Source organism: Haliotis rubra, unplaced genomic scaffold, assembly GCF_003918875.1.
Source record: "Haliotis rubra isolate DU_JTF1 unplaced genomic scaffold, ASM391887v1 Scf1222, whole genome shotgun sequence".
In the NCBI taxonomy this organism is placed as follows: Eukaryota; Metazoa; Mollusca; class Gastropoda; order Lepetellida; family Haliotidae; genus Haliotis; species Haliotis rubra.
In genome coordinates this window covers 103,038-129,004 of record NW_025765140.1, presented here as the reverse complement: position 1 = coordinate 129,004, position 25,967 = coordinate 103,038, and the positions used below count along the sequence as shown (strand labels likewise).

The following is a 25,967-nucleotide window of genomic DNA, read 5'->3' as shown; positions in this document are numbered from 1 at the left end:
AGTACACATCCCTGTGCACTTAAAAGAACCCACGAATCCGTTGGCATATGTCCAGATGGTGGCCAAATGAATACATGCAAACACCAAATTGCGGGTACAGCAACGTGCAGTCAACTTGGACAAAGTACTGTGACTATGTGTCCCAGTTCACCCAGCTGTGAATGGGTACACCGTTAGAATGAGAAGGCCACAATAACTCGGTGCGCCTAGTGGCTGCAATAGTTGTATGGTCCCCAGGGAGTTGAGATTGATAGTAGGATGTGCCGTTAAGACTGACATCCAATGATCGAGGGAGTTATACCAGCGCCTTGAGCAAGCACCAATTGCCTGGATATGTGCGCTATATAAATATACTATAATAATAATACTTGAGCCGGGCGGTCAGGGACTTGGTTGATGCGAAGATCGATGCTCAAGATGCCCATCAAATATTTGCCTGGTCCAGGCTGGCTTATTGACAGACCGTAATCATATAGCGTTTGTGTTCAATAGATATAATAAGTGACTGATGTAACTGTTCTATCATTTTACTTTTAAGACATTGCGTGTTAAAAGAAGTAAGTTTCTTTAGGTTTGAAATCTCCCACTCACTTTCTTTGCAAGTGTACGAAATTGTTTGTTTCCATCAAACTTATATGTATGTTGAGACTAAGCGATAGTCTAGACATCGCTGTGAGGAGCCTGAACAGTGCTTCGGAAACACAACTATATATAGCAAAGCTGCGTTGTTGATTTTCGCGACTATCGGCTCGTCCACGCATTGTCCAAAGATACAAGCAATCAGTAAGTGTCGACGCCTTTATGCTTGTTTGTAATCAAAACTATATTTCTATTACATGTCCGGTTGAACTCGAGAACGTATAGGACAGAATATATATGTGGTGTAGGTGACTGTAAAAATGAAACTAGCGTAATGGCGATCATAGCAGGAAGTACAACTTCAAATAGGTTTTGTTAGATCGAGTGTGTTAGAGAATGGCAAAACTGAACAGTAGTTATGAATAAAGGACGGATTTCACATTTATCGATGGAGGGAACACCATTGGCACCACACGGATCAATCTATAACATGTATTAAGACTTGTACCCCCATCGATGAATACTTGATATGTGCATCAAATACGAGAAACCAATCTGAATACGCGTAAGGATTTAAGGCGTTTGAGAAAACTTCCACGTGCACTTCAATCGATTGTATTAGTACGTCAGCCCTTAAAACATCGTGACAGCTAGATCTCCTCAACTTGACAATACAAAGTACATGTACTACAAAGGTGCTAACTAGTTTCAAGTTCTTCAACTTACTTTCAGATCATTATACATTTATATATATATATAACGGATGAACTTTATTCGTAAATCCATCCGGTATATTTTAGTCATGGTAGATACTATGTTTTATAAATCGGTGCAAAAAGTAGATACATGTTCAGTAAATGAAACACAGAGTCAGTTATCGACAAAAGGTAATGCAGAATGAATATCTGGAGACAAATAGAGTGTTGTAATTTTTCTGTAAAATGACACAGGAGCAAGAGTGTGTTATAATTTTCACATGTATGAGGAGTACAGTGTACTTGAGAATGGATGGGTAGAGTTTACTGGTGTATGGAAGGTACAGTGTACTGGTGTATGGAGGGATACAGTGTACTGGTGTATGGAGGGTACAGTGTACTGGTGTATGGAGAGGTACAGCGTACTGGTGTATGGAGGGTACAGTGTACTGGTGTATGGAGGCGTACAGTGTACTGGTGTATGGAGGCGCACAGTGTACTGGTGTATGGAGGCGTACAGTGTACTGGTGTATTGAGGGGTAGAGTGTACTGGTGAATGGATGGGTAGAGTGTACTGGTGTATGGATGGGTAGAGTGTACTGGTGTATGGTGGAGTACAGTGTACTGGTGTATGAAGGGGTACAGTGTACTGGTGTATGGATGGGTACAGTGTACTGGTGTATGGATGAGTAGAGTGTAGTGGTGAATGGGTTGGTACAGTGTACTGGTGTATGGAAGGGTACAGTGTACTGGTGTATGGAGGGGTACAGTGTACTGGTGTATGGAGGGATCCAGTGTAATGGTGTATGGAGGGGTACAGTGTACTGGTGTATGGAGGAGTACAGTGTACTGGTGTATGGAGGAGTACATTGTACTGGTGTATGGAAGGTACAGTGTACTGGTGTATGAAGGGGTACAGTATACTGGTGTATGGAGGGGTACAGTGTACTGGTGAATGGATGGGTACAGTGTACTGGTGAATGGATGGGTACAGTGTAGTGGTGAATGGATGGGTACAGTGTACTGGTGTATGGAGGGGTACAGTGTACTGGTGTATGGAGGGGTACAGTGTACTGGTGTATGGAGGGGTCCAGTGTAGTGGTGAATGGATGGGTACAGTGTACTGGTGTACCGAGGAGTACAGTGTACTGGTGTATGGAGGAGTACATTGTACTGGTGTATGGAAGGTACAGTGTACTGGTGTATGAAGGGGTACAGTGTACTGGTGTATGGAGGGGTACAGTGTACTGGTGTATGGAGGAGTACAGTGTACTGGTGTATGGAGGCGAACAGTGTACTGGTGTATGGAGGGGTACAGTGTACTGGTGTATGGATGGGTGCAGTGTTCTGGTGTATGGAGGAGTACAGTGTACTGGTGTATGGAGGGGTACAGTGTACTGGTGTATGGAAGGTACAGTGTACTGGTGTATGGATGGGTGCAGTGTTCTGGTGTATGGAAGCGTACAGTGTGCTGGTGTATGGAGGGGTACAGGCTACTGGTGTATGGAGGGGTACAGTGTACTAGTGTATTGGGGGTACAGTGTATATACGTAGTGGTGTATGAAGGGTACAGTGTACTGGTGTATGGAGGGGTAGAGTGTATTGGTGTTTGGAGGGGTAGAGCGTACTGGTGTATGGAAGGGTACAGTGTACTGGAGAATGGAGGGGTGCAGTGTACTGGTGTATGGATTGGTACAGTGTACTGGTGTATGGATGGGTACAGTGTACTGGTGTATGGAGGGATACAGTGTACTGGTGTATTGAGGGATACAGTGTACTGGTGTATGGAGGCGTACAGTGTACTGGTGTATGGAGAGGTACAGCGTACTGGTGTATGGAGGGTAGAGTGTACTGGTGTATGGAGGAGTACAGTGTACTGGTGTATGGAGGGGTAGAGTGTACTGGTGTATGGATGGGTACAGTGTACTGGTGTATGGAGGCGTACAGTGTGCTGGGGTATGGAGGGGTACAGGCTACTGGTGTATGATAGGGGACAGTGTAGTGGTGTATGGAGGGGTACAGTGTATTGTTGTATGGAGGGGTACAGTGTACTGGTGTATGGGGGGGTACAGTTTACTGGCGTATGGAGGGGTACATTGTACTGATGTATGGAGGAGTACAGTGTAGTGGTGTATGGATGGGTACAGTGTATTGGTGTATGGAGTAGTACAGTGTACTGGTGTATGGAGGCGTACAGTGTACTGGTGTATGGAGGCGCACAGTGTACTGGTGTATGGAGGCGTACAGTGTACTGGTGTATTGAGGGGTTCCGTGTACTGGTGTATGGAGGAGTACAGTGTACTGGTGTATGGATGGGTACAGTGTATTGGTGTATGGAGGGGTACAGTGTACTGGTGTATGGAGGAGTACAGTGTACTTGAGAATGGATAGGTAGAGTTTACTGGCGTATGGAGGGTTACAGTGTACTGGTGTATGAAGGGGTAGAGTGTACTGGTGTATTGAGGGGTAGAGTGTACTGGTGTATGGATGGGTACAGTGTTCTGGTGTATGGAAGCGTACAGTGTGCTGGTGTATGGAGGGGTACAGGCTACTGGTGTATGGAGGGGTACAATGTATTGGTGTATGGAGGGGTACAGTGTACTAGTGTATTGAGGGGTACAGTGTATATACGTAGTGGTGTATGAAGGGTACAGTGTACTGGTGTATGGAGGGGTAGAGTGTATTGGTGAATGGAGGGGTAGAGCGTACTGGTGTATGGAGGGGTACATTGTACTAGTGTATGGAGGAGTACAGTGTACTGGTGTATGGAGGGGTACAGTGTACTGGTGAATGGAGGGGTACAGTGTACTGGTGTATGGAGGGGTAGATTGTACTGGTGTATGGAGGGGTACAGTGTTCTTGTGTATGGAGGGGTAGAGTGTACTGGTGTATGGATGGGTAGATTGTACTGGTGTATGGAGGGGTACAGTGTTCTTGTGTATGGAGGGGTAGGTGTTCTAGTGTATGGAGGGGTACATTGTACTAGTGTATGGAGGAGTACAGTGTACTGGTGTACGGAGGGGTAGTGTGTACTGGTGTATGGAGGGGTAGAGTGTACTGGTGTATGGAGGGGTACATTGTACTAGTGTATGGAGGAGTACAGTGTACTGGTGTATGGAGGGGTACAGTGTACTGGTGAATGGAGGGGTACAGTGTACTGGTGTATGGAGGGGTAGATTGTACTGGTGTATGGAGGGGTACAGTGTTCTTGTGTATGGAGGGGTAGAGTGTACTGGTGTATGGAGGGGTACATTGTACTAGTGTATGGAGGAGTACAGTGTACTGGTGTACGGAGGGGTAGTGTGTACTGGTGTATGGAGGGGTAGAGCGTAGGAGTGTATGGAGGCGTACAGTGTACTGGTGTATTGAGGGGTAGAGGGTCCTGGTGTATGGAGGGGTACATTGTATTCGAGTATGGAGGGGTAGAGTGTAATTGTGTATGGAGGGGTTCAGTGTGCTAGTGTATGGAGGGGTACATTGTACTTGTGTATGGAGGGGTGCAGTGTACTGTTGTATGGAGGGATAGAGTGTACTGGTGTATGGGAGGGGTACAGTGTACTGGTGTATGGGAGGGGTACAGTGTGCTGGTAGGTGATGGGCTTACAGGTTACTGGTACATGGAGGTGTACAGTGTAGTGGTAGTAACGAGGGTATGGGTTACTCGTATTTTGAGGTGTACAATATACTGGTAGTGACAACTTAATGATGTATTGAGGGGACCGTGTACTGTTAGTAACAGGTTACCGGTGTATGAAGGGGACAGTGTACTGTTAGTGACAGATTACCTGTGTATGGAGGGGACAGAGTGCTGGTAGTGACAGGCTACGGGCACAAGGAGGGAACACTTTACAGGTTACCGGATACTGCTACTGGCCGTGTGAAGACCAGGCAGGTAAACCTGGCTAAGATTTAAACTGGTTCCCGTTCGAGCCAGCTTGAACGGTTGTATAAGTACAATGAAACTAAGTAACCTATTAATCAAAATCAGCCAATGTATTAGCTTACATGTATACTAGTTCGTTTGACCTAGAGCGCTTGCGCACCTGGCTGCAGGCGCTCGAAGACAAAAGCAGGTTACCAGTCTTGGGAAAGGTACCGGGTTCCACTACACTAAATCATTAATTGCCTGCTCGCTGAGCAAGTGCGTTTGTGAAAAACTGAAGAGATAGAGATATGTGACAGTTGTGATTGGATTAAACAGTGTAAGATGTTTATGTTTTGTTATGTTAAAATCACATCCATCCAGTAATTAAAACTGACCACAATTTTAAGTATTTAGTGCTGTCATTTTTAACAACATGACTTATGCTTATGTGTGTACAGATATTTTCAAATAGCTGACATTTTGTGCGGAACTCATGTTGATGCGTTCAGCGTCCTGTTCTAGGAAAGTTAGCGGGAAGTTGTGCTTTTATTGTAGTTTAAAGGCCAGGCTGTACCCATGTGTACGAAAACTGTGGCTGTCGAAAACTAAATATAACGTTACTATAGAAGCCTATCGCAAAACGTCTGGCGTTGTCTCACCACTAGCGAGACCAAGCTTAAACTCCGGACCAGTCTGCGCAAGTGCTGCGGGGGGGGGGGAGTTCGCCATACTATCACTGGAGAGCCACGAGTAAGGCATCCCTGTGTCGCATAGACAGCTATATTTATCACGTGGTTTTCCTGCTTTATTGAATCTTGTCTCGACTGCGGGCTTGTCAACTTATTTCCTGAAGATAACAGCAACGAGGAAATGTAGGCGGAAATAGGCACGTTTGTAATCTTTACTATATCACAACTTAATGTCGGGTTTATCCCGAGAACGACTAGGGCAGTGTGTATTGTAATATACATCGTAGGTGGATGTGACAACGAAAGTCGGGTAGTACAGCTACAAGTATGTGTGTTACAAAAAGGTAAAATTCACCAGACCAAATAGGTTACGGTAGGAACTAATGACAATCATGTGTTACATGTGTTTGTAATCATTCTCACACATGGGGCGGGGGTGGATACAGGTGAAACCGGTTTAGTTCCGTACAAACACCCAATAGGCACATATATGTCATATCAAAGGGGGTGACCATGTTCGTTCTTTTTCGCACTGAACTTGAAAATATTTCTTCTTTTAATCTACGTATATGATATCCACCGGCGTAGCTCAACATGACCAGTAGACCGGTGACCTTTAACCATCAACATATTGCTTTACATGGTTCGTTGGAGCACTGCTTGGAACAGCACATGCATTCTCACAAATGAAACAAAAATCACTATTCATACTGAGTGAGTATATATTTTTACGCCGCATTTAGCAATATTCCAGCTATATTGCCGAGGTGGAATACAGAAATGGGCTTCACACATTGTATCCATGTGGGGAATCGAACCCGGGTCTTTGGCGTGACGAGCCAACGCTTTATCCACTAGGCTTCCCCACCGCCCTATCTTCATGGTGAAGATATGTCGAGTCCTTGTCCAATGATATTGGTGTGACACTTTGGACTTGACAAATGTAATACTCTTCATTTGAAACGTGGCAAGGTACTTAATTATGGATCGGTCAAGTTGGAATGCAAGTTCGAGACAAGCTCCAGAATGCCCAGACTCAAGACAAACTTCGGGTCGAGTACAAATCTCGCTTCAGAAAATCTGGAGTTCAAAGCTAAATGCTCGAAACAAGGTCAAAGCCACCAATACTTTTGTTGTGCCAGTCCTTTACTATTCGTTTGGAATAGTTGATTGGACAAAACAAGACATCCAGAGTCTTGACCGCCTGACCAAAAGGATCATGTCTGATTATAGAGCTCACCACGCTCGTTTCCTCTCTCAATCGTTTATAGCCAATCAGTTCGGGAGGTCGGGGTCTGATTAATGTGGAGGTTCTTCACGATAGAATTTTTTGTGAGCTTTTGCACATATGTATTTATCGGATGATCCTCTCGTGATGCATGCCAAGAGTCATATTGAAAGCAAGGATTTCCACAACTATTTTAAGTGTGCCAAGGCTGTTGGCCAAAATCTGAAATTTGAGGTTGATTTTGTTGAAGGCGATGTACTGCTGGACGGTACAGCGATTGGAGTAAACCAGGTGAAGTCCTTCACCAAGTCTGCCCAGAGTCGGTCATTTGTGTAGAAGCTTTCTGAGAAGCCATTGCATCGTGTGTGGAACAAAACAGCAATCCCACCGACTCGTTCGCCTGGATGAAGTCGGCTGGTTTCACATGTGAAACTGAGGGCTTCCTTTTTGCTATTCAGGATCAGTCACTTCCCACTCGCAATCGCCTAAATGTGATTCTTAAAGAAAATATTTGCATGAAATGTCGATTGTGCAATGAATTTACAGCGACTGTCCAACACCTTGTCAGTGGATACTCTCCCTTGGCACAAACAGCATGATGGCATGGCTCGCTGCTTTAACTACCATCTTCGACTTTCCTGTGGCTTTGATTCCGAAGTCCATCCATGGCACGACCCTGAACATGTCCAGGGCGTCATGGAAAATGATGCTTTCAAGCTTCTGTGGAATAGGCCCATATACAGCCTCAGAGGAATTTCTGCCTAAAACCTGATCTTGTCCGTTTTGATAAAGCCAATGAATTTATTTATATCATTGAATTTTCTGTCCCTTTTGACACCAATGTGATTGGCAAGATTCAGGAAAAGCATGATAAATATGCAGACGTCGCCTTTGAAATGGCTCACTTGCATCCCAAGTACACTGTCGTCAGGCTCCCCATTGTTCTCGGTGCCCTTGGTTTGGTACCTCCTGATGTCTTGGCGCAGATCAGGAGAGCGCCCGGGTTCTCCACCGAGAGCACAGCCCTTCTGACGCTCTGGGTAATGCAGAAGGCTGCAGTGTTGGGGAGTCTACATATTCTCAAGAAAGTTCCTGGTGGGCTCGACTAGGCAGTGTTTCCTGGGAGAAGTCCCATTCGCTGTCTGGGTTGCGTGAAGGGCAAGGGCCCTGAGCTGATGATGAGCCTTACCAGCCTGATTATGTCAGGATCACTCGAACCCTCTCTGTTGCATACTATTTTTAATCTGTAAAACATTATAATAATAATTCGGAGTCTATTCATTCGAATATTTTAATTTAATCTTGTAATCCAAATACGTACTTTTGTTTTCGAAAGAATTATATGGTAGTTTCACTGAGGGCTGATAGTTAGCATTATTGAAAAATATGCATTATGTATTTTTCGAGAAGTGTGGTGTGACATTGTGCCTTGTTCAGACCGTTACCAATGTATTTTGTGTCAAATAAATTTCTCTTTTTCTAATTTCAGTGCATATGTTGCTAGAAATGGTAAGGTCATTTATTATTAATTTTAGAATTATTGACAAATTGTCCAGACCGTTACTGTCCAAACCATTACCATTCTGCAGAGTAATGGCTTGGACAGTACATGTAACAGTCAGAACTAAAGTATTTTTATCTTGAGAAATTAATGAAGTTATTTATAAATGTTTGTAGAAATATAACAGATGTACAGTTACTTTAAGATTTAAAATAGTTTAAGCATTGCAATTTTACGGCTGAAAGGAGTTTTGATGTAGTAGCATAAAAACACCGATTCTAGTAACATTTTTTACAAATAATAGCAACGGTATGGGCATGTTGTTAAAGAATTCAATTTGAAGAATATAATCTATGGTGTGATAATGAATTTCTATTTATTTATCTATCTGCTTAAAATAATACAAACCCAACGATTTTATCATGTTAAGTTTCTATTCTCTATAAGATCAATAGCCTTTATGAATTAAAGGTATCGGTTAGGGAATCTATGGTAACAGTTTGGACAAAATGTAGTAACGGTTACCAACTTACTTGTATTCGAACCTTAAAGCCTTTGTTGGCGTAGTCCGTTTTGACTTTAACTGTGATATATGTAAGACTATCATTTACTTAGATTATTGCGTGTTGCTAATATGTTTGGAAAACCTTTGTATTTGATAAATATTTGTTACCATCTCATTATTAACAAATACCAAAGGTATCCAAGTTAATAAAAGACGTATACATCATAGAGACTAATATTGGCCCATAATATCAACAGCAGAATGATATCTGTGCAGTTGACCGTGTACCATAGTTGTTGCAGTACCTTTCAGAATTTAATCTTTTGCAATTTTTTAGAGGGATAACATTTGTTGTCACAACTGTTACTATTCATTCAATTTTCGTTCCCCAATTGCACTCTTATATAGATTATAAGTGATTTTCAACCTAGACAGGTGTGTTTTCTATTCTTTAGAAGCTACAGTTGGTTTTTATTCAAAAGTCTAAATTCATTCACAAGTTTCATATTGACATAACAAATGTGTAAACCGTTAACACAGCATGGAAGAAAGCATGTCATATTTGTTACAAGGTGCAATTTCAAATACATATTTCACTGTATGTCCAAAATAGGGTTAGCAGTTGAAGTAAATGATATCATATTTTCCTTTCATGTTACCTGTTTCTATGTTGAATTAAATTGTTTAAGGTTAATGTCCAGCCTGTTACCATTCCTGTCCAAACCGTTACCACTATTGTCCTAACCGTTACTATTGTTAATTGACAGCTATAATTAATTCATGATAATACATGAAACACTCCTCTTTATGATGGTGGCACCAAAAGATGTTCTGGGCATAGTAGTTGATGATTTTTAGACAATTTTACCTGTAGAAAGCTATGTACATAATAATGTTTTAGAAAAATGCTATTATTTTGTGGCAAATAAATGAAATATACAAAATAACACTTTCAAGATTCATGATAACAGTTTTGACCCTTAAGCTTGATTAAGTCTGTGTAAAAGCTGTGTCTGCCATCTTTCCCTTACTCTATTAATTACTTATGTATCAATTAACAGGTCAATTAGTATATTTGAGCATGCATGTTTGTATTTTTGAATAATTAAGTGTTTGAGATTTTATTTGAATAAGAATCGATCCACTCCCTCGAGTTCACCGGGCTGGTACAAATACCTCACGCTGATCCGACCAAATAGTTTTTTCCCTTTTCCTGACGTAATGGTCCAGCCGATTCCGCCGTGACGGATTTCATTTTAATGGCCTCGACGGTTTTTTTATCGAGGAGTCGCGTCACTTCGTTGTTGATCACCGACACCGACGAACCGATCACAGGTCACCCATTCCGTTGATCATTTTTCGGGCTTGGCCATCTCTTGGGCGTACTGGTGTCCGAACAAACGCTCGGCTAAGGGGCGGTTAAACCTTTCGGCGATGGCTTGGCTGCGGTGAGCTGCTGCTATACTGCGCCTGACCTGGACTTGGTGCTTCAACAACAGCTGTGACACGGCTCTCATTAATTTAATCTCTTGCAAGTTTCTGGAAGGATAACATTGGTTTGCACACCGATACTGGTACAATTTCTGATCAGCCACATGCTTTTTCCTTTGGATTATAGTGTTCTGTCAATCAGGACAGGTGTGTATTTCTATTGTTTAGAAGCTATAATTTGTTTTTATTCCAAAGCCAAAAATATAATCGGAAGTTTTATGTTGATTTAACAAACGTTTTAACCGTTACCACAGCATGGAAGAAAACATGGCCTAATTGATTCAAGTTACTATTGATAATACACATTTCTCTGTCCGTGAAAAATAGCATTAGCAGTTTGAGTAAATAAAATAATTTTTTCAGTTCATGTTACCAATTTCTATGTTGAGTGAAATTATTTAAAGTTTATTTTCAGTCCCTAGTACATTCAGTTGTTGGTGACCTATAGCCCATTTTTACATTGTATTGTCCAAAAATAATTTTAAATTTTATATAAAAATGCTACCTAGTTTTAACTCAATCTGTGATAATCTAGTGGTATTACTGTCCTTCGTTGACAGTATTTTATATATTATATGTATGTATTATGAATTTAGATCTAGTTCAGTCACAATATGGCTGAAATATTGATGATGTGACTTTAAGTCTTAAGTCACTCACTCACTCTATGTCAAACCCGTTACCAGTCGGGTAGATTATGTTACCAGTATGGCCCTAACCATTACAGGTGCTAATTGACCGCTCTAGTTAGTTCATGATAATAAAATGAAAAACTCATCTCCATGTTAGTTTCGTCAATAGTTGTTCTAGGCTAAGTAGCAGATGGACAATTTCACGTGTTGAAAGCTATATACATAATAATGTTTTAGAAAAATGCTATTATTTTGTGTTAAACAAATAAAAGAATACAAAATAACACTTTAAATGTTCGTGATAATAGTTTTAACATCATGTCAGAATAAATCGGTGTAAAAGCTGCGTCTGTCTCATCTTTAACGAATTTTCGGAATTATATTACAAAATCGTTATTCTGATTAAGTGGTAACGGTCAGGACTTTCCCGCAATCCATTAATCAATTATGTATCAATCAAAAGCTGATTTGCAATATTTGAGGATTCTTGATTGCATTTATGAATAATGAAGTGTTTGAGATGTTATTTCTACAAAACTATGTCACTTTTGAGGAGTTTGTTTTTACTGTAAAAAGGAATTGAAAATCCTACTAATTTTGAAAATGGCCAATAGATAGATAGATCGATAGACAGATAGGTGTGAGTGTGCAGTTTAAATATTTCACCGTAAACATATGTTCAGAACTGATCAATATCAGCAGTCTCTAACTATCTTTATTGGGTTGAGATTAATTTATATCATTTTGATTGAACACAGAAATAACGGCAAGTGAAATAACGACTACACACTGTCTGGGTAGTTTGGCATATATTATCCTTTATGGATACATAGGGAGTGTAGCACATAGTCATAATCATCTTGTAGTGGGTAAGTCTCAGCAGATCATATCATCTACATAGATAATTCGTAATCAATATCCCGGTGTGTATGAGTGTGTGCTTGTCCGTGTTTGAGTGAGGGGTGCGGGGTAGGATGTGGGGAGGATTGATGGAATTTCTTGATTGATGAGTGAGATACTAGAGGGAGGGAGGCTACGAGAGACAGAGAAAGAGGGAACGAGGGATAGCGTACGAGAGAGGAGGGGGGAGAGGAAGCAAGAGTGAGAAAGAGAGTGAGAGTGCTAATTGTGGATAAAACAAAGGGAGGCGGTTGAGTGGGGTGGGATTAAGGAGAGAGAGAGGGGGGACCGAGGGGAGGGAGGAAGATAATGATGGAGACAGGGAGAGACAGATCAGGAAGAGAGACAGATCAGGACGCAGCGAAAGAAAGGAAGGGGGAGAGGAAGAGAGAGAATAAGATGTGGAATGTTGGAAGATTGGGATTGAGAGAAAGAGGGAGGGAGAAAGGATTGAAAGTCATGAAGGCAGATTCCTAGTTCCTGCGCGCGGATACCACAAAATGAAGGACGTTGTACACGTGTAGGCGTTTCTGTTGTAGGATGAGGATGAGTTCACACAGAGAAGACACTGGTAACAAAGGAAAAGGGAAGGATGTGTAAAGTTTAGAATTGTACAATATACTTGGGAGCTGAACAGAAGCAGAATGGAAGAAGGGCAAAGATCGATGGATGGTAGTGACATAGAGATTGGGGGATGTACTCCAGCAGACACACCATCAGACGGGGAACATTTGGGATGTTCAGATATTGCCACTTGCAAGCCACACGGAGCAAGTGAAGAAGCAGGCATGGAGTATGCTGAAAACAGGGTTGTTGATGAAGAGAAAGACGGACTTCGTGTTGGCACAGAGGAGGAAGGGGATGGTTTACAAAACAAGTCACCACTTGGAGCAGGTACTATAGCGATCAAATTCCAGACTGTTCACCAGCAGTCACATCAGATTGTAGACAAAGCTAGGTGTCATACCAACGTGTAGATAAAGGTAGGTGTCACACCAACTTGAGGTTAAGGGATGTGTCATGTCCCATTGTAGATAAAGGCAGTGTCATACCAACTTGTAGGTGAAGGTATGTGTCAAACCAAATTGTAGATAAGGTTAGGTGTCACACCAACTTGTAGGTAAAGGTATGTGTCATGCCTACTTGTAGGTAAAGGTATATGTCATACCAACTTGTAGGTAAAGGTATGTGTCATACCAACTTGTAGGTAAAGATATGTGTCACACCAAATTGTAGGTGAAGGTATGTGTCACACCAACATGTAGGTGAAGGTATGTGTTACACCAACTTGTAGGTAAAGGTATGTGTCATACCAACTTGTAGGTAAAAGTATGTGTCATACCAACTTGTAGATAAAGGTAGGTGTCATACAAACTTGTAGATAAAGGTAGGTGTCATACCAACTTCTAGGGGTTAAGTTATGTGTCACACCAAATTGTAGGGGTTAAGGTATGTGTCACACCAACTTGTAGGGGTTAAGGTATGTGTGTGTTAATAATAGTTAATGATGCTTTCTTGACACATCACCAGTCACACCTAAATGAAAACTATAGTGATGTACGACAGATAGTATTTACCACTCCATTATAATTATCAAGGAATCACAGCATTGTATACTACTCACACTTTACTAAGGATCTAAAGAAATTCACGACTTTACGTAGATTAATACTGTTTAATTTGTATCCATTTAAAACTGGATAAATAATAATATGATAACCCTTCTATAGGCAGACAGCCACTTTATTCAAACCTTATGCACTTGATACATACATGAGTAACCATAAAAATGGTTTTCATGGCACCAATCAACCATTTTGCGAATCATGGATCGGGTCACTGACAACTAAACAACACCTGTCAATAGCAGGCATGGGATCCATAAGATGCAGTGACATACTGAAACCTAGGATCCATGCTTACAATAAGCTTAGATATTTAAACCCATAGTTTTCTGTTGAATTCATGATTTGATCCACAAACTGTGAACAGTATATTATGTTAGCGATGAATACCATTAATCCAATGATGAGTATTGTGCACCAGTGTTGCTTTTCGCGCTTTATAAACCTACTGACAGTTATCCCTGTGGTATTGTATATATCCTCATAGCAACTTTGTGAGAGATAATATGTTCAACAGGCACTTGCTGAAAGGTCTAATATTTGAGTTTTAGAACTGTTAGGTTTGAACTGGAAGTCGGGTTCACCAGTGCTACTTTTCCCTATGGTTTTGTAGGTATCTTGCTATCTTATGGTAACTTTGTGAGAGGTATTATGCTCAACTGATACGAAGTGGAACTAATCTATAATACACTCACCGCGCATGATACTATGTTATTTCTTACTATTCGGGTGGGTTATAGACACATGTGGCTCTATTTTGTCCACGACTTAGGTCTTGAAAACCCAGTGGTAGCACGACATACTGTCAGAGTTATGAATAGCCATGTGAGGAACAAACTAAAGCAAAATGAAATATGAAAAATGTTGATGATTTTGTACAAGAAAATCAGTTACCTGTAGTTAACTTAAAAGGTTGTTATGACGAAGGGTGGTCACTACTGAGGCTACTTGATCAGGTCACCTTGTAACAACTTTACAAACGTAACCTACATCTAAATACTATGTCATTTTATCCAAGTTAGTATTCATGCGACATTTTGTTCTGTTCTGTTCCAACTCTTGTCTGTTTGTCTCCTTCGTAGAAGCAATGTCACTAGCGCAAAACATTGTGGGATGTTGTCAGCCACCACAGGGAGAATTATCAGCAACAACACAGCAACAACAGCAACTCCAAGAAGCTTCACGTGATGATCCTGATGAAAGAATAGATCAGGCACATCTGTCCACAAGTACAACCTGTGTAGTTCCAAAGACAAAAACACTACAGGTCCCAGGAACAACGGCCCTGACGCTAGCGTCCACATCGTCTCCTTTGCCCAGAATACCAGGATCTGTTGTTTCAGACATACAACTGTCTGAAGTGCCAATGAATGGGGATTCTCCTGCAGGTGAGTACTTGTACATGCTAAACTAGGTCCTTATACAGTTCTGCAGTGAGTGTTGTGACTTGATAAATTAGGTAAAACCTTCAATATGACATTTCAAATATGATATGTACTTAAAGGAATATACAGTTGTATTTAAGGTGCACCTGCATGTTTGGTTATTTTCACAAAGGAAAACCACTACAAAAATGACTTGGTTTCCTGAAAGCTGGAAACCATCCGTATACTGGGTAAATGGGGAATCCAGTTGGTTTCCATTCACTGAAACTGAGTAACTGAGTGTCCAACTAGATTCCATTTTGGATTTTTTTATTTTTGCATTTCAGCAAATGGAAACCAACAAGAAACTAAGGTGATAGGTTTCTTGTTGGTTTCCATTCCTGGAATTTGCAATTGAAGGTTTCATGAAATGGAAACCAACATAAAACCAGAAAATGTAGTTCATGTTGGTATCCTATGCACTGTTTTGAACTGAATAACTTAAAATTTGCAAGTATTTGGCATGAAGTTGACCATCCTGACATCCAGTTGGTATCCATTCATTGAAACTGGGTAAACTAGTTTCCTAATGGAATCCATAATGGATACTGTAAACGTATAGTTCCGGTAATGGAAACCAACAAGAAACTATGGTCATGTGTATACTGTTGGTTTCCATTCCTGAAACTTAGTTTCGAAGATTAACTACTTTCATATCATATTACATTATCAGTAATTGCGTAAAATAATTATGAGGTCTTAAAATACAAAACGAATATGTCTGGGGAAGGAACAGCAGATTTACATTTGAAAGAGTGCGTACTTTGTAAGATTGCTTAGATGAACAAGAAGAAAGGTTACCCCAAATAGTTGTTGACGCATTGGTCAACTTTATATTTACCTGTTTTTGTTGAACCAAGATGTTGAGTGTTGTTGGGCACCAAATCACTGTACTGTTAGTATATTTGGATATATATGACACATGAAGTGTTTCACTTGTGTTTGAAAATAACTGTAAAGTCTGACAAGCCTAGATGAACAATCCTCAGTTATAAAATTTTATCATTTATTACAATCTTAACTGTTATTAAATACCAATTATTTATCGTCATTTCATATCATGGGGAATTTTGAAAATCTAAATAGATGGATTATATTCTACGATGAGTAAAGATTTTCACTGTAGTAATGAAAAAGCTTAAACGTCAAAAAGTGAAATTTGAGGGAAAACTCGGTTTAATTATTTTTGCTTTAGAATCTGAAAGAGTGTAAGAACTTAGGAAGTATATACTTAGTATAATGTAATTCAAACAATTTTCAATCCGGTACATATATTACGGATCTCTGAATAACTAGAATAGCAGGGAATTGTACTATGAATTGAGAGTGTGAGTAATGTTTACCGTTAAAAGCATTTAAAGTTAGTATAAGCTTTGACAGTGAGTTCAAAGTACTTGACAAACAATCAATGTCATGTCATTTGTATGTCGGGGTCTGTCTGTCGGCTTCCTTGGGGTTGTCTCGTCTTAACGGGCACCTATTATCAAAATTGAATTGCTGTAGAAGTAATGAGTCGGTAATCCGTGGGCACGCGCGAACTCGTGACATTTTATAAAAGTAATATTTTTATGTACTGATCTGGTCATTTTCGTTTTTTATGTCTTGAAATCACAACCAAATTGGGTCAGATAATGTTTTCATACCTGCCAATCAAAAAGGGATTAGGTATTTGTTATTACCCACAATGCCCCTACACAAAATTGCCGCCATTTTGTTACTTGAACTTATGAGAAGTTGTTTTGAAAGTGGGCCAAAGTGTCTCCCGTTTTTAACACAACAAGGAACCCAGCACAATGAATTATTCCTTCGCTTGTCCACGTTATCTGAGTCAAGAAAATGGCAATGCGAGTAACACTAGAAGCTTTGGAGGCTCGGGTACGTGAAAACTTGAAAACAGGAGCAGTCGTCAATTGCGGGGAAGAAAGGGAACATTCCACGACCATGTCAGGTACAGTGTTAATTTCTTGAATTAATCAATAGCCCAGTTATGTGTAACGTTGAATGTACATATATGATATTAAAGTTATAGACTTGATGGAACTCGATAAGCAATTGCGTGTCGAAATGTTGGCAAGAGATATGGCTTCCTTTACTTAGTCAACTCAAGAACTCGATTGAGATTTGGATCAGGTCACATACCACTAAATGGTTCATTATCGTCATGTATGAAATATTGTCTTTGCAAGAACAATATGAACCACAAATATATCCAGCAATGTCGCGACTCAAGATAACTTCCAAACGTATTTAGAAGTATTCGAATATTATTGGAAACAATATTTTTGGAAACTGTTTTTTAAAAGGTTTTCAAGTCAGTATAGGATAAATTACTGATATATGAGGTAATTTAAGTTAATCATCTGATGTAAACAATTTTACACTTAGAATGTCAAGATATTTAACTCAAAAAGTTTGCAAAGAAAATTGGATATATAGAACGTTTAATAGGATAGTTTGGGGATACATTGATGTACATTGTCAACCTAAAATTATATGAACTTGTTAAGTTTGCTTCTTTTGATATTAGCATATCTACACCTTGCAAATTGATATTTATTCTTCTATTGTCCCGCCATATAGCTGGAATATTGCTGAGTGCGGCGTAAAACTAAACTCACTCACTCACTCTTCTATTGTCACGCCTTATTGTTATCAAGAGTACGATATCTCTTAGAAAGTTCCTGATTTTCCCCTTAATTTCAATATTTCCAGCATGCCATTGGGGCAGTGTTGGAAAAACTGAAGATGACTAACTGGTCTTGACCTGCAACAGGTATGTGTAATCCAAACCCTCCAGTAAATGATGTACATAAAAATATTTAAATGATGTTAATCCTATGAATCAGAAAAATACAAAAAAATTACACAACCACTATTTTCGTAGCTTCCAACTGGAAATATTTTCCACTTATACACATCTCCTTCCAGAAGCAGTTTGGCGGTTTTCGACGAACAAGAAGACTAGAAGACAAAGAAATTGGAAAGCAGAGGCCTTTTTCCGCAAAGAACAACCAAAGATTCAGATGTGTAAGTAAATTCTAACCGTTCTCAATTCTAATCTTACACAGGTTAAACTTTAAGGAAAACCTTATTTGAAAACCATCAAGTTAATGTAATTTCTTGAAAATGTACACTGATATTCCAAAGAACTTTCAAAATAAACACTGTTTAAGACGTGCAGTGTATAATTAGAAATATGCAGCGCCAATGTACATCATGTTTTGGTCTGGACATATTTCACCTTGCACACATCAATTAAAAATTTATTAACAATACCCCACTAAATAGTAGCTGCAAACACATTGTCAATAGCAGTATGAGATATTAGTTATGGAGGTCCGCCTATGACCCCATTCAATTTCATTTCCGCCAGAATGACCCCACATTATTTTTCTTTAAAACCCAATTATTTCTTTTCACAGAATATTGGATAATTCGTAGTTCTATTCATATCAAAGCATAATGCATGTTACATTCAGAAAATAAGTTATAGCTTCCACATGAGAAATATAGGCAATGATAGCATGAATTTAGTGTGCATTCCTAAGAAATGTTATTAATCCAATGTCAATGTTTTCAAACTGAATTGAGTATTTAGTGAAAGAAATCTTTTTTGTCAGTCATCAAATGAACAACTCAAGATAAGGAAATAAGTCCTTCTATCGCTTGTCTCTCTACTCTTACAAATGTCATTAAGCTCTTCTGCGATTGAAAATTTTGTCACTTTTCAGGGCAACTGATCAGTTTTGATTTATTGAACTACGTGCTTATTGGACAGTGGTTAGTGTTTATTTTTCCTCAAGCTTAAGGAACATTGGACAGTTTTCCTTTCTCCAGCTAGCGATATTGTTGACGAATGCTTGTTTGTACTGATTGTTTATTGTTTTTAACTTTCAGAAGCTGGAAAACAGGAGGAAGGTCCTCACAACGATTACCTGGCCGGAGAAGAAACGGAAAGTTATTCCTCTCTTGGGGAAAGAGTTAACATTTCTCAAATTGGAAAACCAAATAATATGGATTCATCTACATTGATGAGTTTAAGTAAACATCCCATACTCACTGCCATTTATTCCCTTATTGCTTCTAATTATTTATGCATTTTGAAAATTCAGTTTTTATTAATGTGAACATTCCAAATATCAGTTGTTTATCAGCAAACTGTTGAATGTAAATAAAGCTATCATTTTATTCTGTTATTTGTCATCCTGGCGGTTTTACCATTGTGCAATTGTATAAAATACCTGATTTGGTATGTGTGTTGCATGAAACACAACCTATTTTCTGGAGGAGCAGGTAAGGGGCAGCACAACAGAACCAGTTTCATGGAAATAAGTTATAAGCTGGGAGCAAGGTTGGAAACAACAGGATAAGCACCAACAGGAGCCTCCATGGACGAGTGGGCAAAGTCCCGACATTGATATTATCCAGATACTGGTGCCAAATGTAGTTTCAGTTTTAATGGAAACTAGGTTATAACTTGGAAACTAGGTTGAAACCTACAACTAACTAAAACATGTAAACCAGGTTGAAACCTACAACAAACTAAAACATGGAAACCAGGTTGAAACCTACAACTAACTAAAACATGGAAACCAGGTTGAAACCTACGATAAACGGAAAACGGAAACCAGGTTGAAACCTACAATAAACGAAAACACGGAAACCAGCTGGATCTGGCTTGGAGGAGGTGTAATGAATCGCACTGGAAACCACCCGGAAATGGTGGAAAATTCAGTTTCAGTTTTCATGGAAACCACAATGAAACTATAGGAAACCACAATGAAACTATAGGAAACCACATGGAAACCAACTGGAAATGGTGGTTTCCATGTCGTTCCCTCTCAGTTTCAGTGTTCCGGAAACCAACTTATTTTTGTAGTGAACGTTTCCGGGGAAATCAAGGTCCCAAACATTGTGACGATCATTGTGAAAGTTAACCTGCTGATGTTTCTGTGCTTTGAATGTTTCGCAGGGCTGTACATAACCATGGAAGTGTGTTTAACCTCACCACAAATGTTTTTCATACTCAATTCAGTTTTATAGAAGCAATATGTACTTGGTAATCACTCATTTGAATGTTGATGTCAGCACATCTTTTCAAAATCATCAGCAATATCTATAATATGTGTAAGAGAGAGTTGATATTTAAGGTCACATCGGCAACATTTCAGCCATATCGTGGCTAAAACTAGTTTTAAATTCATAATACATACATAAAATATATAAAACCCTGTCAACAAAGGACAATCAAATTACTAGATTATCACAAAATGAGTTAAAACTAGCTGACATATATCTTTAAAAGTAGAAAACTAGTTTTGGACAATACAATGTAACAATGGGCTATAGATCATCAGCAACTGAAGGTAGATCACCATACTTGGGACCGTTGGGTCTAACAGTGCCTTTGCTACCTGCATGGACCCTAGCTGGATTTGCACCATCCCTTCAGCGACTGGCGATTGTAGTGAAATCTAGGCATAATTTAAAATTACAAAAATACTTCCTTAAAATCTCTGGTAAGTATGCACGTACCTTGAATGTTTTGGGACAGGAGGACAATAATTGTACAATACTTCAACCGACTGTGAAGATACAGCCACTAGCAAACTATACTACCCATCAAAAGTTTAGACTCACTTAAATCAATATCTATATGTTATGTACGCACATATGGTTACAACAAAGATGAATTTCTAAACAACTTGGGTGAAACATCTGCAAACCTTTTGCAGATTTATTGCACAAGGACCATGAATCAAATTGCTGAAAAGCATGTGCAAATATCGTGCATTTTAACAGCTGCGTTTGATGTAAAGTTTTGATAAAGAATCGCCATTTCTCGCCGAATTTCATCATTTTTTTAACACATGACAATAAAATTTTCAACGTCCCGAATTTGTTTTACAACACATCAGCTCATGTATAAACTGTACCTTCAAACTCTATGGGTTATTTTACAAAATCTAGTTCAGGACAGTTGACTGAAGTAAGTGGCTACATTTACACTTGGTAGTCTAAACTTTTGATTGGGAGTATAAGTTGCAAATTTAAACTACCCATGATAAAACATAAATCTATACACAAACATATCAGTCAAAATTTATCAAGTAATATCGATCATATGTAACACATCTATGACAGCTTCAGTCATGTGGTTTCTGTTACAGTCACACAGTACAACCTTATACAAGTACAGCAGAAGTTTGGAGATGTGACAGTGAAGGGCGCTGAGAATCTGAACATTGGCGGAACTCAGAATGTCGGTACAACTCCGACCAACAAAGAGGAAGAAGAGATACCACTGACTGCAGCACAGAAGATCAGGAGTGAGTTATTTGACAAACATGTTTTCAATGATTGTACATATGGTGACAGTGTAGGATTAACCCAGACCATTAAAAAGAGAATCTCACCCAAGTGTCTACTGATATCGATTACATCAACACAAGTTGAAAATGTTACGAATAACTCAGGATTGCCGAGGACAGTTTTGCTTCTATCAACGACTGAGATTCTATTTATTTTCAAAAATCACTCGTTATTAGTTTTCAATAACGTCTCTGAACACGGTACTTCCATTAGACGTTCAGTGCAGCGATGTCATAGCTTTCTAGATGTCATCAAGTTTTTGACATCATAACATTGTGAGTCATGTAATTTATGACGTCAGGGCATTGCACAAATCTACGGTCAACATGATATCTCCTGGAATATCCTGCCCATATTATAACAACTATAGAATATTATCTATATAACCATACCGCCCTCGTTAACCGTTTATACTTGCCAATCAATTCTGGAGGTCGGGGTTTGATTAATGTGGAGGGTCTTCATGATAGAATTTTATTGTGTACTTTTGCACATATTTATTTATCGGATGATCCTCTGGTGATGCATGTGAAGACTCATGATGAAAGCAAGGAATTCCACAGCTATTTTAAGCGTACCAAGGTTGTTGGACAGATTCCGAGATTTCAGGTTGATATTGTTGATGGCGATGTACTGCTGGACGGTACAGTGATGGGAGTAAACCAGGTGAAGTCCTTCACCAAGTCTGCCCAGAGTCGGTCTTTTGTGGAGAAGCTTTCTGAGAAGCCATTGCATCGTGTGTACATGCAGTGTGTTGAACGGAATAGCAATCCCACCGACTCGTTCTCCTGGAGGAAGTCGGCTGGTCTTAAATGTGAAACTGAGGGCTTCCTTTTGGCTACTCAGGACCAGTCACTTCCCACTCGCAATCGCTTAAATGTGATTCTTAAAGAAAATATCAATATGTAATGTCGACTTTGCAATGAATTCACGGAGACTGTCCAACATCTTGTCAGTGGATGCCCTTCCATGGCACAAACAGCATATCTTAAACGACATGATGGCATGGTTCGTTGCTTTTACTACCGTCTCCGACATGCCTGTGGCTTTGACTCCGAGGTCCATTCATGGTACGACCCTGAACAGGTCCAGGGCGTCATGGAAAATGATGCTTTCAAACTTCTCTGGAATAGGCCCATAAACAGCCTGAGAAGAATTCCGGCCAAGAAACCTGATCTTGTCCTTTTTGATAAAGCCAATGAATTTATTTATGTCATTGAATTTTGTGTCCCTTTTGACACCAATGTGATTGGCAAGATAAAGGAAAAGCATGATAAATAAGCGGAACTCGCCTTCGAATTGTCTCGCTTGCATCCCAGGTACACTGTCGCCAGGCTCCCCATTGTTCTCGGTGCCCTAGGTTTGGTACCTCCTGATCTCTTGGCGCAGATCAGGAGAGTGCCCGGGTTCTCCACAGGGAGTACAGCCGTTCTGACACTCTGGGTAATGCAGAAGGCTGCAGTGTTGGGGAGCTTTTATATTCTCCGGAAAGTTCTTGATGAGTTCGACTAGGCAGCATTTCCTGGGAGAAGTCCCATTCGCTGGTTGGGCTGCGTGTAGAGGGGGCAAGGGCCCCGAGCTGATGATGAGCCTTACCAGTCTGACTGTGCCAGGATCATCCGAGCCCTCTCTGCTGCATATTATCTTTAATCTGTAAAACATAATAATAACCAATATCTAGTCACCCACTTGTACCAAGTTTCGTATGTAATACCGATTGTCTGTAAAGATAAAGGTAAATAAAGAATCTGAATCTGTATCTGATCTCACACAATATCTACAGTAGAACACGTTTTTGGAAGATAAAATCTGAGTACACGCCTGCAAGGGTAGTGTAGCACTGGATATGCTAAATTTCTTTCAATCATTTAACCTTAAAGATCAGTTAGGGTTAGATCTGGGCCTCCTTCCACAAAGCACTAAGGTGATCGTAAGTCACTAAGGTAACCTTAGTGCAATGTCAAAGAATGGGAGTTAAGGTTAACCTTAGGAAAGGTTGCTTCGTGAAATGAGCCCCTGGTCTTCAACAACACATGTTTGTCGTAACTTGTGACTAATGAGATGTGACCAATGAAACTCTGCCGTAACAGAGGTATTTCAGTGAACCGCTTGGAATGAAAGTGTGCAAATTGGAACAATACTTCTAATTGTAAACAGAAAAAAGTTGTTTACAATATATTCAGTTACTAAGACAGAAATTAACACTGACTAAACACAAACATGTAAAGGGCAAAAAAGGTTGTACTCTACAACATTTTTCAGACATCAACCTGATCAAACGATAGCCTGTCCGTGAAATTAGATGGAAAAAGAATATGTGGTTGAGCATCATCAATGTTTCACAGCTTAGTGACAAGATTAATAGACTCAAAGGTCAAATGTTTTAAATAAGACAAACATTAATGATGAGTGGCATCGAACCTGGCATATACAAATGTGCCATAGCACAAACGGGGATATTGACGGATGTTCACAGTGTCTATAACGAATGGGTCCACCTTGTGCATTGATGCAGATCTGGCACCATTGCATCACTGATGCCACTAAACCCTCCTAATAGTCATTCCGAGGAAGGACTTGGCGGTGTTCCCTGGAGGATTCGTATGACGTCGGGAACGTTACTTCATTATCATAATAATGATAATAATTCATTTATATATCTGACTAGTTGCTCACTGGACGCTGTAAGACTAGTTGCTCACTGGACGTTGTAATGAAAATCTGAATCTGAATATTATACCTCTGATAACCCAAGCTGCCTGTTAGGCGCTAGAAGGTTATAGTCACATGACTTTATCCAACCGAGTACCCATTTTCTGCTGGATGAACAAAGGCAATTTTGAAAAACCTCACTTACCTAAGGTGAGACTACATGTATCAGGACTGATGTCCAAGAAACTCTCAGGAGTCAAGCTGCCAAACACGGTCACCCATCCAGGGACTCACCGAGCACGACTGATTCGTGACCTGAGCTCTACGCACAGGACCACACACCACAACTCCAAGTGTGTTCAATGGGAACAAATTCGAGGATATCGCTGGCCAGGCCATAGGCGAGTGGATGTCATCAAACTGTTACCATAGATGCTGCTGTATTATCAGGTATCGGTGCAAACTAAAATGGTTGCTGGCTGGGCCCTGTGTCAACTTCACGGTTCAACGTTATTGGTCTTGACGTGTGGTTGTTACTGGTGGGTAACTAATACATCCGTAGTCTACATATTGACAGTTTTGCTAGAAAAAAACTTCGCCTTAAGCGTCAAATAGAAATTCTGTGGACGTTGAATGGACGATATCTATGTATATCTCTCCATCTGGCACCTTCCTCGAGGCGTGACTTTGTTAGGCTTCAGTTTGGGTGAGATATTCTCAATTTGATAGGTTATCCGACTGGTTATTGGCTTCGTCTTGTTATTTGCATTGCCTTACACATGACATCGTACGTTTGATTATTCTTTATGCAATTCTGTCGTCTGCTATTTCAACAAATGCCCGCAATTAGGGTGTTATCATTTTATGATGCTTAACACTATTTTGAGAAACCTTACATTGGTGGTTAAAGTGTTTGCTCGTCCTGCAGTAGACACGATTTCGATTACCCGTTTGGCTCGTCACGCCAAAGACCCGGGGTTCAATTCCCCACATGGGCACAATGTGTTAAGCCCATTTCTGGTGTCTCACGTCGTGATATTGCTGGAATATTGCTAAAAGCGGCGTAAAACTAAACTCAGTCAGTCAGTCGATTCCCCATATGGGGACAATGTGTGAAGCCCTTTTCCAGAACAAGATGTTGAAATCCTACGTTTGTTAGCTTTTACACATATTTTGGTCATATATGTGTTAAATATGCCTCGTTTCCACAGAAAGGACGGCATCCAGGATACAGTCATGGACTGAAGACATGGTGGAGACAGACGCCCTCAAGAAAGTGAAAGAGAAGCTGGACAGAGGAGCGACCTGGGTGACAATTAAAGGAAGACCAGGAGAGGGTAAGTCCACAACAGCCTACATGGCTCTCAAATACCTACACACACTGGGGAGACAAGTATACCAAGTGGTGTCACCAGAAGAGTTCAATGAGGTGATAACGGCCTGCGTTAATCCTGTCATTTTGTTAGATGACATATTTGGTGATCTGGAATTCGACGCTGCACAATGGACCAGGTGGAGACCAAGTCTTCGACCAATTCTGGATGTTAAGCATCCTGACAAATATGCTGGAAAATATGCCTTAGGTATTTCTACCAAACCTGAAAAGGTTCTAGAGAGGACAAAAGTTGGTCAAACACAGGTGAAAAGTCCAAACAAAGACAAAACTATCATTATCCTCGTAGGCCGTGACTATGTGCTGAATTCCTCATTGGCAGACTTGGGAAGGATGGCAGATTACATTTCTAGTCCCCAGTACTTGGTGGAAGTTTCCTCACAGAGAGGCTCTTATGAGCGAAGGCAAATATGGCG

At 40.2% G+C, this 25,967-nt stretch overlaps 1 protein-coding gene and 1 long non-coding RNA gene across 2 annotated transcripts; both read left to right on the top strand.

The window, feature by feature from the left end:
• Window positions 1-700: 700 nt before the first annotated feature.
• Window positions 701-25,965, top strand: LOC124265967 (the record flags this gene model as incomplete). Its single annotated transcript, XM_046700789.1, has 5 exons — window positions 701-783; window positions 12,625-12,979; window positions 14,793-15,098; window positions 21,305-21,463; window positions 25,370-25,965. Coding segments are annotated over exons 2-5 (1,311 nt in total), but the record flags the coding sequence as incomplete, so codon positions are not given.
• LOC124265961 lies at window positions 17,753-19,300 on the top strand. Its single transcript, XR_006895596.1, has 3 exons — window positions 17,753-17,907; window positions 18,063-18,161; window positions 19,032-19,300. It is a non-coding gene; the product is annotated as an uncharacterized LOC124265961 (long non-coding RNA).
• Window positions 25,966-25,967: the final 2 nt, after the last annotated feature.